At 40.1% G+C, this 13,419-nt stretch overlaps 1 protein-coding gene across 1 annotated transcript in view; it reads left to right on the top strand.

Annotated features, from left to right (window-relative positions):
• LOC124613417 (F-box/WD repeat-containing protein 4-like) overlaps nucleotides 1-4,687 on the top strand; it is a 133,217-nt gene extending 128,530 nt beyond the window's left edge. The window contains exon 12 of the mRNA XM_047142119.1: nucleotides 4,257-4,687. Within this exon, the coding sequence (XP_046998075.1) occupies nucleotides 4,257-4,415 (159 nt within the window). The 3' untranslated portion in view covers nucleotides 4,416-4,687. The remainder of the gene's footprint in view (nucleotides 1-4,256) is intronic.
• The last annotated feature ends 8,732 nt before the right edge of the window (nucleotides 4,688-13,419 follow it).

Here is a 13,419-nt window from a genome sequence, read left to right as displayed (position 1 = left end):
TGATCAAAAGTATCAACACCCCCAAAAACATAAGTTTTACATATTAGGTGCATTGTACTGCCACCTACTGCCAGGTACTCCGTACCAGCGATCTCAGTAGTCATTAGATATCGTGGGAGAGCAGAATGGGGCACTCCGCAGAACTCGTGGACTTCAAACGTGGGTAGGTTATCGGGTGTCACTTGTGTCATACGCCTGTATGCGAAATTTCCACACTCATAAACCTCTCTAGGTCCACTGTTTCTGATGTGATAGTGAAGTGGAAATGTGAAGGGACATGTATAGCACAAAAGCGTACGCTGGCCTTGTCTTTTGACTGACCAGAGACCGCCGACAGTTGAAGATGGTCGTAATGTGTAATAGGCAGACATCTATCCAGACCATCACACAGGAATTCCAAACTGGATCAGGATCCACTGCAAGTACTATGACAGATAAGTGGGAGGAGAGAAAACTCGGATTTCATGGTTGAGCGGCTGCTCATAAGCCACACATCATGCCGGTAAATGCCAAATGAGACCTCGCTTGGTGTAAGGACCTTAAACAGTGGAAAAACATTGTGTGGAATGATGGATCATAGTACATAGTGTGGCGATCCAGTGGCACGGTGTGGGTATGGTGAATGCCCGCTGAAAGTCATCTGCCAGCGTGTGTAGTGCCAACACTAAAATTAAGAGGTGGTGGTGTTATGGTGTTGTCATGTTTTTCATAAAGGGGGCTTGCACCCCTTGTTGTTTTGTGTGACACTATCACAGCACAGGCCTACATTGATGTTTTAAGCACCTTCTTGCATCCCACTGTTGAAGAGCAATGCGGGGATGGCAATTGCATCTTTCAATACGATGGAGCACCTGTTCATAATGCACCGCCTGTGACGGAGTGGTTACACAACAACAACATCCCTGTAATGGGCTGGCCTGCAAAGAGTCCTGATCTGAATCCTACAGAACACCTTTGGGATGTTTGGAACGAAGACTTCATGCCAGGCCTCACCGACTGACATCGATACCTCTCCTCAGTGCAGCACCCTGAAGAATGGGCTGCCATTCCCAAAGAAACCTCCCAGCACCTGACTGAACGTATGCCTGTGAGAGTGGAAGCTGTCATCAAGGCTAACACCATATTGAATTCCAGCATTACCAATGGAGGGCGCCACTAACTTGTAAGTCACTTTCAGCCAGGTGTCCAGATACTTTTGATCACTTAGTGTAGCTCATACAAGTATATTCATACTGAGAAGTTCAAGCAGAGCCTAAAAGCAACAAAGATTGTGGCTGAGTGGCAATTGTGTGTGTGCGCTATACAGACTACAGAGAAGATAATTTTTTTTTTCAAGACCGCATGTTTGTCATATAGACTTTTAAAAAACAATAGTAGTATATTTTAAGATTGAATAATTCTTGTTACTTTCTGATTTAAAAGGACAAGAAATATGTTGTTCTGATTTTTTTTGTCAGTCATTTTCGTTTTGTGTTATGAAGTTATAGAGCTGAAATGGTGTCATTGAAAGTAAGTTGGGATCAGAAATGTATTACAAGGTGATACCCAAAGTATCCAAAAATCAAAAGATGGTTCAGGAATAGTGTAGCATTTTACTTGTCAGCTGTGGTCTTGCATGACTCGAGAACCACTGAACCAAATTGCAGTGGATACATACAGTATTACAGCAAGCATTTAGTGAGGATTCTTTCAGATGTTTTAAACATAGCCAACAATCACTGAATTGTCAGGAAGTTCATGGATTGCAGATTTTACTTGTATATGCTTTGCATTTCAGGACCATTGTAAACACACCATTCACAATGGCAGGGGACTGTTACATATCAAATAACAGATTATGTCTTATAAATTCAATATTAGAGGGATTTCAAAAAGTTCTCACATCAACTCCTGAGAGATGAATGGAAACAACATAATGCTCAAGGAGAGGCAGGAGTCCTTCATTTTGACCTTTGAAAAATAACAGGCAAGGATCTTTGTTGAATCCTTGAAAAGCTGCAACACTGACATTGATGAGTGTGCCCTTTAAGATTATCACCCCTCCTCATTTGACTGTAAACATAGTGTTCTGTTCTGATGTGCTAAGGCAATTGATTGAGAATATTAGGACAACACCGTGCACAAACCGTTGGTTCCTGCATCATGTTAATGTATCAAAGTTTATGTGGAAAACAATGACGTGGTTATTTCCTACAGACTATATCCACACACTTATGCTCAAAGTGAATTCACTCCGCCTGCAAAAATTTAAAGATTAAATGTTTGAGACTATCTGAGACATTCAAGAAAAATTGAAGGGTGTAAATTAGAAGCTCATATACAAATTTCCACATTTTCATTAGATTCTTCCATTTCACTTCACAATTCCACAAATGCTCTCGATGTTGAACACCACAGTGAAAGACAAAGATGTCAAATGTATTTTTGGTATATCTGAGATTAAAAGTAGCAGCCTCATGCTTTTCAAGCATTCTTGGTTTCCTCATCTCTCAGATATTTGTATCCCAATCCATGGAGAGAGACGTGTCACCAAACTCAAAAGAATGGGATCAGCGTGGGTTTGGAATCAGTCTGCTTGTTCAACCACAATGTAGCAATTGGTTGCTTTTGGATATTCATTATTTCTCTAGCTGCATATAACGTAAAGTAGGTAGTGTGCACTTTGGGCCAAACACTGCAATCTCATCTGTGTTCAGGAACATTTTGTTTTTTTATAATTTTCAGTCGCAATTATTTATACCCATTAAATATTTCCACCTGTCTCTGGTTCTGACATTAGCAACACTGTTCTTTTCACCATTAGATTTGCATTCCATAACATGATCTTAATTTTTTTAGAAGTAATGCAGTCTTTATCATGTAGCCTAACAATAGATGATTCTGATTCTGAACCAGAAGTTGTGGGGGGGGGGGGGGGGGGGGGAGTGGTGTGATGTGTGGTGGAAAGATGTTGATCTACTGTAGTCAGTGCAAAGTGGAACACAGCAGTGTTACAAGAATTGGTTGTTAAAGAACTTTACAATTGAAAATATTGACTTGTTAAACTAGATTTCAAGAAGTTGGCACCACAGTAAATACGTTCATTAGATGCACGATTTCTGTAGAGCAGGTATAAAAAACCTTTTCAGGCTTGAAGTCAACTACATGCAGTTTAGTTCATTTAGAGATCTACTGACTTAAAAATTCATAAACATTCAATCACAAAAGAACAAACTCTGTCTTCAGTGCTGTCAGGTTGGCCATATACTTCTTTGCAGCTTCTTGATCCAACGATGTTTGTTGATTCAACAGTTCTGACTGTATTTGAGGAAAGTGTTCCACATTTGTTTAGAACCATGCCTGTACTTAGCCATTGAACTTCAGTGTGCAATGGCAAGTCTCCATGCTGACTGTCCAGTTCTTCTGATAGGTAGCACTCTAAACTACTACTTTTAGTAATGTATGTAAAATTCTGGTTGACAATAACGAATTATTTAGGAATAAAGATGATGACACACCTAAAGGCAGAAGCGCTGCCGTGTCGACAGACATGCAGAAAAGGTACAGAGCTTTTGGAATGGAATTCCTTTCTCTAGCTGTAGGAGAAATGGGTTTGTGTGTGCACGTGTGGACACACACATTATTATTATTATTATTATTATTATTATTATTATTATTGCAAATGGCAGCCGAAAGGGTGTTTTAGGAAAACTAGTAATCTAGTTAACTGATATTCTACACAATTATATATTACCTTAGCTTCTTCATTTTACATATTCATGTCATGCAACGTCTTAAACATTGAAATTTTCATTTTAGCAATATATTTACCACCTGTAAATTTCATTTTTGATATAGCAATCAGCAGGTATCACAACTTTTGAAAGTTATGTATGGTATTGCATGTAACTAAACTGCAAAGGCCGGCCGAAGTGGCCGTGCGGTTAAAGGCGCTGCAGTCTGGAACCGCAAGACCGCAACGGTCGCAGGTTCGAATCCTGCCTCGGGCATGGATGTTTGTGATGTCCTTAGGTTAGTTAGGTTTAACTAGTTCTAAGTTCTAGGGGACTAATGACCTCAGCAGTTGAGTCCCATAGTGCTCAGAGCCATTTGAACCAAACTGCAAATTATATAGTCATCAGCTCTATGCTGTTTGTACTTCATAGGAAATAGTTTGATATTGTATGGTTTTTAGGTAATATATCTGTTGTGCATTTGTGTAAAATGGAAACAAAATTTTGCTTACAACTATTTAAACTACTTGCATTTTTTTTCAGATTTATTACATGTCTCTTCGTCAGAGCAGCCCAGTCTACAGCTTGTCATTTGACCCATGTCAGCTCTTCGCTGCTGTGGATCGCTCTGTCCACTGTCTCGACTTCACTAGCAACAAGAACAAAATGATTAACTACATGAATGGAAACTTCTTCACTTGAAAGTTGCCACACAGAATTATTCTAACAGAGATTTTGGTAGTTTATTCTATCCTATTCATTGTGAAAGGAAAATGATTAGTGAGATATGAAAAAAGATTCATATACTCCTCGTTCTATGTACATTTTCCTGATCCTAAAGTGTGCAGATTGATTTTCTGCAATATGCTTTGACAGCATATTCCCTTAGATCTTGTATCAAGAGAGAGTCATAATGTGGAACTGAATATTAGAACTGTAAAAGCTACAGCTGGAATAAAGTCTGAGGTGCAACATACAAATGTTGTTTTAATTCCCATAATGTGTATTCCTCAGTATGTGTCCTGTGGCTTGGAAGTAAGTGTAACTTGACGAAATATATCTCTTATCAGTTAATAGTCTAGCTTCTTGGTTTCATCAACGTTCCTTCATCTTACAGAAGCCATTTAAAAACAAAAATACACACTCAAAAAGTAATAAACATCTGATTACATAAAAAATATAAACTGGAAAGAATCAACATCAACATGAAAACACACTGTAACATCACTGTACTAACACACTATAAACCCTAAGTCAGTCTGTGATAGTCCATAGAATCAAACATGTGTTGTTTTCGTGGCAGCAATGTAAGCCACTGAGCTGATTAGTCTAATGTGGCTCCCAGCTGGGCACACGTGGCCAAGGCTAGAACATTTTATTTTACTTCCGACTTGAGCATAGCTAACCTAGGTCAATGTACCTACTGTTTATGTGCAACTGGTTGGCTGTTTAATCCTATGTTGAAACAAGTGTATGGTTGCTGTAGCAGCCATGTTGAAAAGGTGTATCACTAAAAAAAAAAAAAAAAAACAAAAACAAAAAAAAAACAAAAAAACACATAATTACACTGCAAAAGAATAATTAGATATAAGGAAAGTAGGTTCTGTTGAAAACATAAGGTCTTGGAAATTGTTGAATAGAGTGTAAGACTTGTGCATTTCTTTTAGGACTTGCTTGATGACTGATACAATAGATCAGCTATCCAGTTAGCCTAAGTTTTAAAACCCTAATAACATTATAGCCAGGAGAGTTACTGCCTGATAGTGTTAAAACTATTTATTTATAATATCTAGAGTTCTTTTGAGTAATACATGCTGTTGTTTTGTACAGTGTCCATGTGAGTATATCAGATGCCCTTGGACATTATAGGAGTATTCTGGACTGTTGAGCACGGTTGCCAATTTCTGTCTAATGCACAATGCTTTGGCACCTGAGGTAGTAATTTCTCATCAGTAGCTGCAAGTAGTGATCTTAGTTCTGCTAATTCGTTCAACTTTACTTAACAAAATGACTAATTTTATAGCTCTGCACTTGCCAGTAAAATTCTACTTGAAGGGTAATGGAAAAAATCATGAGCTGTTGCAATATGTGCTTTAAAATGCTGGGTATCCGAAAGTTTATAGTCGCATTATTTACACCAAGAAATCTCGCATCTACATTATATTATTGGTTCCAATCTTTGCTTTCGCTGTAAGGAAGTAATGATTTTTTATGTCTCATTCAGTATTAATTTCTTTGTAAGTTGATCAGTGTTGGCAATAAATATAAAGGCAAATTGCAGATTTGCCACATCACATCCAGTAAACCTTTCTGTTACAATTGTATTTCCCATCTGTCATCATATATCTTACATACATAAATTTCGTTTAGAATAAGTGTGCAGTTTGCTGTTAGATTACTTTCCTTTTAATGGAATAACATCATTAAGGTTCTGTTGGAATAATGGTTATTTTGAAAATTTATATTCATGGATATCTGAAGTTAGTTTCTAGGGGGACATAAAATTGGATAAAAGCTGAAAGCTAACTCACAACAGCTGCAGAACATTTACAACAGCGTGTTTTCAGAATGAATTTTCACCCTGCAGCAAAATGTATGAAGATTTGAAACTTCCTGGCAGATTAAAAATGCCTGCCAAACCAGGGCTCGAATGTGGGACCTTTGCCTTGCGGTATGCCAGGAAAACTTCTGTGAAATTTGGAAGGTGTAGATGACGAACTGGCAGAAATGGAACTGTGAGATACGTTGTGATTCATTGTTGGATCGCCCAGTTGGTAGAGCACTTGCCTGCAAAAGGCAAAGGTCACAGTCTGGCGCACAGTTTTAATCTGCCGGGAAGTTTCACAACAGTGTGTTTTCATTTTCTAATTTAGTGAAAATATCAGATCTTTGATGTGAAATTCTAATGTTGCCAGAAATTTACATCTAGTGTGCACTCACTCATATTGGCCTGTCTGCATGTAGAACCTATTTGGTCCATATCGTATTGATTACAATGTTGGTTTAATTATAGGTTGGTAAAATGGACAGTTGGACAATAAATAAATTACGGTCTTACTTATTTTACATGTATGCTCAGTTAAAATTAATCCAAAATGTGCTCAAAACATCTTGATTGTATCATTCCAAAACATCGTGTGTTTCTATCACCTATGCAGTGTTTCTCTTGTTTTCAGGTTTTGGTTAAGAAAAATTTTCAGTAGTGTTGCCATTTATTGTCTAGTGTGGGTTAATTGAGTTCTAAAGATTTGAGACAGAATATTTAAAAAAAATCAGTTGTTCACCTGAACAACACACATCACAACTCTTAAATGTCAAATCAGTCTTAAGTTAATGTTAATGTGGCACAGTTGAGTATGAATTCTTTCTGAAACATATTACAGGTGCGCGCGCGCGCGCGCGCGCGCGCGCACACACACACACACACACACACACACACACACAATGCAAATATACTAGTTACTGTGTGCAGTTTTATCTGAAGATTGTATATAGCTGAAAATTTCTAAGGAAACCGTGATCTGAATGTTAACTTCTGTTGCTGTAAAACTCTTTCCCCATCTGTCAGTTTTCATATTGTGGAAAACCGATTCCACCTGTAAATCCCTTGCAGCGTGACATGGCAATTAACAATGTGAAGCAGGTAACTAATTACAGTATTCGGTACTACTGACCCATACCAATAAACAGGTAAACTATGTGCTAATATGCTCACTGTGTATTTGTAGTGAAGCAAAAGTGTCTACATAATGTAATTATCGATAGATAAACTCAGATGGTGAAAGTTTTTTGGAGAAAGTACCCATTGGAATGATTGTATGGCATTATTGGCCAGGAGACTTGTTTGGGGTTGTTTGGCCACCTGGTGCAAGTCTATTTGAATCCACCTCGGCAACTTGTGTGTTGAGATGAAGACGAGATGAAATGATTAAAAGAACACTCAGTCCCCAAGTGAAGAATATCATCTGACCTAGCCGGTAATCGAATCAGGGCCATGCCAAACACAACAAAAACTGCTATTAGGACATAATCTGTAGATCAAGCTATTAATATTTTTATTTTGTCAAATTGTATATTGCTAAGAATGTTGAGTTGAAATATCTTTCCAATAATGTATAAGAAATTGAGGTAAAGCAGCAGAAACAGGCACTTTGCTAGAGAGAAGTTGTGGAATATATATGATGTGGCGAGAGCATAGTGAAGTAACATTGAATGAGCAGTCATGAATCTCCTCATGCCTTGCTGTGCATCCCTATTTCTGTCACCTGGATACCATCAGATGTCACCATGTGTGATGTTATGTGAAGGTGCAGTGGTGTGATCGGGCAAATCTTGTCTGCATTCCTATCACCTTCTTTGGTAGATGCTGCATCCTCCCCCATTTGAGATGGCATACAGGGGTAGAATCGGCCCAACTTAATACTGGCTCCAATGTGGCCGATGGGGACTATCTTGGATGTTGGTTGGAGTTCCTCAGTCATGATGTTTCTTGCAGGCAAGGTAGGGTGCTAAGGATGAACAGCTGAATCTGTGTCCCAGCATGGTGATGGCACTGCTGGGAGTGTTGGAGTGTTGGTGCCATGGTCCCCATGCCTGGTGGACAAAGTTGGAGAAGCTGCAGCTACGGGTTGTGGGGGTAGTGTAGGGAGCCAGTCCGTGGCAGTTGAGGAGGATTGGCAGCTGCCACTGTGGATGAGTTGTGGTGGTACAAGGTGAGGCATCCGCAGTCTGGGTTGGACATAGTAAGAACCGGGAGGTTAGAACAGGTGCAGTCTGTTCTGCAGTTGGTTTTGGTGGCATATCAGCACCCACCTGCATCCATGTGGCAAAGGTGATATCCCAGAGCAGAGATGGCTGTGGCACACCAAGGCTGCTGGCCAAACCTTCACAGCACACTGTGGCTCCCATATGGAGATATCCCAGCGACCAGTCTGGCTGTGAAAGTGCTTAAAAGTATTATTAGCGTATTCTCTGTGGATGTTGACTGACTCACTTCAGATGGGGCAGTGTGCTGAGTCTCCACTAGAAGCTACATTGCACTAAGAAAAGTGGCCTGATAAATGTGAATCCAGTCTCAAGGACCAAATGGTTAAGGCAGTGGAGAAAAATCCACTGGGGCAGGAACTTGAAGTGCACAATCTGCATGTGAATGGGCTCCTTTTCTGTTGCCAGGCAAATATTGTCATGCAGGTAGTACCCAGGTGTCCCACATTCACAGAGGGGCATGTTTGTATTTAGGATGAGGAGGCCGACCATCCAATGGGACTCAGTTTCTGTGTCCTACAGTGATTACCCATCTTTTGAAGTTAAGTGACGCTTTAATGAAAAATAGACTTTGGCCATTGGTTAGCCTTTGTTACTGGGTGGCGTACCAATTGTAATTTAACCCCCTCCCCTTAGACTGGTTGAAATGCGATTCCATCCCCAACTCTGCCCTGAATTGTGAATGCAGTGATGGGCAATTCTTCAAAGTGGCAAGTCCATATATTGATCCTGTAGGTCAAAATTAGAGTTTGGACCAGCTAGAAGCTTACATTGCACACCTGCAGTGATAGTGATAAAATTGGAAACCACTGCCGTAAGCATTGATCTGACATCGAGTAAAGAAGAACATGGACCAAACAATGCCAACATAGGTTTGTGATCTGTCCCAAGATGAGACTCGATACTGTAGATATATGTATTGAATTTGTGTATTTCATAAAGAAGTCACTTTTTCCAACATGGGCTGTCTAGGTTTCATAATCTACAGGGCTTCTCCTTTTTAGCATATATTTTTTGGTGAACTGTACTAAAAGTTTTGGATATGAAGGAAATTGGGTCCTCGACACAATCTTGATCATTGTGTGACCCATAGGACATGTCAGTAGCTAGCAGTAGTGTCTTGGATGGGAAGTGTGAGACTAGGCAGGGTGTAGACTACAGTGCTTGTTTGAAGATGGACAACACTTTACATACTCTTGCAGCCATATGAACTTTGCGTTCTTCTTCCAAAGGGTGTTAAGGAGTGAGACTTCTTTGCTTCATTGGTAAAGAACTGACCATAATAGTTTACTTTTTTCTTGAAGATTGTAGTACCGTAATTCTGTGAGAAGGCACATCCAGTCTATGGCTTCTACACGGCATTGGGTTTGAAGGATACCCATTTTTTTTTGTCAATAATGGCATTTACTGTTGACTGTTGAAGATGTTGGCTTTGCTAAGCCAAGGTACCATTCCGGCATGTATCTTGTGAACTGCAAATCCACATCAAACATTGCAACATGTTTGTGATAGCCTTAAACTGAACGTTTTTTGTGCACTGAGCAAGAACAAAGTGTACGGCCCCTTTTTTTCCGTGAGAACTATCAGTGGGGTAGTGCGCTTGGGTATGTTACAACAATTTTTGAGACCACATATCAATGAGGATGACAGAACGAAATGTTAACTTCATGCAAGATGGTGCTGGCCAACGTCCAGGATTTTTCTCAGTGACCGGTTTCTATGTCAATGGCTTGTCCACAATGCGTCAATTGCATGGCCCCCACGTTCCTGAGACGTGACACTACTCGATCCCCCCTCTCAATTGCAACTAACTCATAACTGATTAAATTTGAACAAAGCTTGCTATTAAATAAACGTGTAGTGATACATTCCTTTTTGTCTTGGCCATTCCCTTTTTATTATACACATTTTACATAGTATGACATTTGCAAGATAACAAATAGTTTCATGTTTGCACAAAATATAATGATTCAAATGCTGACAATTTGTATTTGGTATAAAATGTATTTTCAGTAGGGTTCTCGCTCCGAGACAAAGTGTCGTCTTTAATACGACTCTAGCTAAACTATGATAAACTGTTCACAAAAAATATAGGATCATTTTTTTCCAAAAGCAGCCAAATAAAACCCAATTTTATGACGATGCCATGTAATTTGTTATTTCAGACTATATTAGCATGCTGTGAGTAATTTTATTTTTGAGAGATAAAATTCTTAAATTATACCTGCCTGAATAATGTAATTTCCAAAATAAAACATTAAAAAGTGTTACACACATTTCAATAAAATCCCAGATCCAGAAGTTAACCACTGTATATATTATGATTACGTTCAGTAAAGACCGTAACATCAAAGAACATGTACTACTGACTAAACAGACAATGCCATACTAGCCAAAATCAAGTGTGAAAACAAAGCATTTTTGATTCTGTCAATTCTGATATGAATCTAAAATATTTTTTGACTCTTTTATCATTTTAAATTATTTTCCTTTCATCTAAATATATTTTTTGGTGTCATCAATCAAGTCCTTGACCGAGATGTTAAAATAAATTTAAAAAAATCTTAGTTTATGTAGAAAATTTGATAATCATCTAAGAAAGGTACAAAGCCTTTCATAACAACCTAGACATACGTTTGAGATGGTTAACAGAGCAAGATATACCCAGAAAACTTTCCAGATCCCATTTTGAAAGAACTGAAGACAATTTTCTAGGTTATGTAGTGAATACACACCAGGGAGGAGATGTTCCCCAACATTCATACCTGCAGAAGACGTGCAGGCGTGTGTCAAACCATTTGGATGTAGCGAGCACTAGAGTGTAGCATGCATTCTCTCCCCGGCTACCTCTTTGCCACAGGCTAGTTTTTCCAGGCGGAAACCGTGGCTGAAAGCCTTTGCTCTCTGACTGACCCTTCCCACATGGATGCTGAGAAAGTGACAATTTGCATGCTGTCACTGAGTGATCTGAGCAGTGTGCAATCACGTGACAACAGAACTTATGGTTTGCTGCACAATGCTCTCGGACAGGTGTGCAAGGATTCAGATGACCATATACCAGTAAGTCGGCTTTTTGAAATTGCAGGCTATTTACATTATCCTGCAGAACCACTAGACTTATCTCTTTTTAAGTAAGCACGTACGTGTGGCCCCATTATCCAGATGGTTATTTGAGATGTGACATCAGGCATCATTTCTCTATTATCACCATTATTAATATTAGCCAGGGTGGCAGTCCAGAGCCTGCTAAAAGATTTAATGTGTATGCCCCTGTAATGTGGAATCACCACACACCTTTGTGTGTGTAGAGATAACAATTGTTCCCTTCCTGTAATGATGGCTAAGTATCAAATAACAGTTAATGCAGCACGTGTCTAGTCCACTACAGTAGACAGGTATCCACATTAAGTACCAATTGGTGTCGCCAGAATCAGAACATTGTGCTCTGTTTTCCTTATAAAGATGTAAATTTTATATAAATGTGGCCTCCACCTAATATCACTGGCATCAAAATTTTGTACTTCAGGTTCTACGAGAATAGCCTTAAGTTATATTTATATATCCCATGTAACATACAGGTTTCGTTTCCGTATCCTGAGACAGTGAACTTTTTATGTATGCCCATTTTAGCTGCATTAGAGGCGAGATGTATCTGGACTACTCAAGATAGCTGGACAATTGTGTACCTTTGCCACCCCTGCATATTTGTATAACTCCTGATGACATACTGTTGTCATTCTAGGATGTTAATTTGCTGTATAATCTCCCCATAGTAGATTGATTTCATTACAATAAATGACCAAGTTGCATACAAATGCATATAAATTGTCTTCCCTCCTTCTATACCTGACATGCCTAACACTTAGCAGTCAGCTTATTTGATAGTCACTAGCAATACAAGTGAGCAGTAAACTAGCTCCCATACTGGTGACCCTCGTGAGCACTTCAAATTTGGCAACATGCTCCATACTCTTACATGGCGCGTTTTGACGCAGCCCCGGCATGTCTTGCTTGCTGACACATGCTGGGTACCTTCAGCCAACACAGCCAAAGCTGCTTCTCGTGCTCAGTGCCCCAACCTAGGCTACGCACCACAACCAATCACCATCCCTCCTTCTCTGCCGCCCTCCCCCCCAGTGTCCATGCATCACACTGCCGCTGATGACATGCTCCTTTCCCACATGAAGCCTGTGCTCCACCATACCAATTAGAATGTGTAGCACAGCACCCTCATTCTGATGATTCTCTAGGCCGAGCACTAAATACGGACACGATAGCACAACCAAACACCTACACCAATGTACCATGCCTGTCGAGTGTATGGCCCTCGCCCCTTGCCAACCATCGCCCCCCCCCCCTCCCCACTCCCCCTCCCCCACCCCACAGTCTCTGACGTGCAAGTAGAAATGGCCTTGTTTGAGGCTTTTATCAATCACAGCACAAAGCTCATAGGGACATTGCACAGGCGCAAACTGCCTCGAGCCACCTGCCACCGTTCAATGCCTAGAACACCCGGCTATGGTTTTTGTCTGCCAAAGCAATTTTTGTGAGCTCCTCCATCACCAGTGACTCCACAAAATTTACATTCATGGTCGTGCAACTCAAGCCCACAGTTGCCACGGTGCGTATCCCGCCTACCAAAACCCAAAAGTTTTGGTATGCTGGAGGACATAGGTACCATGGTTAGTGTCATCTGAAATGCATGTACTCTTTTGGTCAGAAGAATACACCGCCATGTGACTCTCACAGCTTGTGCAACATCTCCGCACCCTCGCTGAATCCCAACAGTTCATGTTTCCGAACTAACTCATACGTCTGCATGCTACAAACCACATGGCCCTGGCCATGCATGATTATGTGAACAGTGACACGGCTGCCATTTGGCGGACAGGGTGTTCAAAATGCTCGATCCTCAAGACCACCACCATCCAGAGCCTTCACA

The sequence above is a fragment of the Schistocerca americana genome, chromosome 4 (assembly GCF_021461395.2).
Source record: "Schistocerca americana isolate TAMUIC-IGC-003095 chromosome 4, iqSchAmer2.1, whole genome shotgun sequence".
Classification (NCBI taxonomy): domain Eukaryota; kingdom Metazoa; phylum Arthropoda; class Insecta; order Orthoptera; family Acrididae; genus Schistocerca; species Schistocerca americana.
Note: the sequence above shows the minus strand (reverse complement) of the source record. Positions and strands in the feature narration are given on the sequence as shown.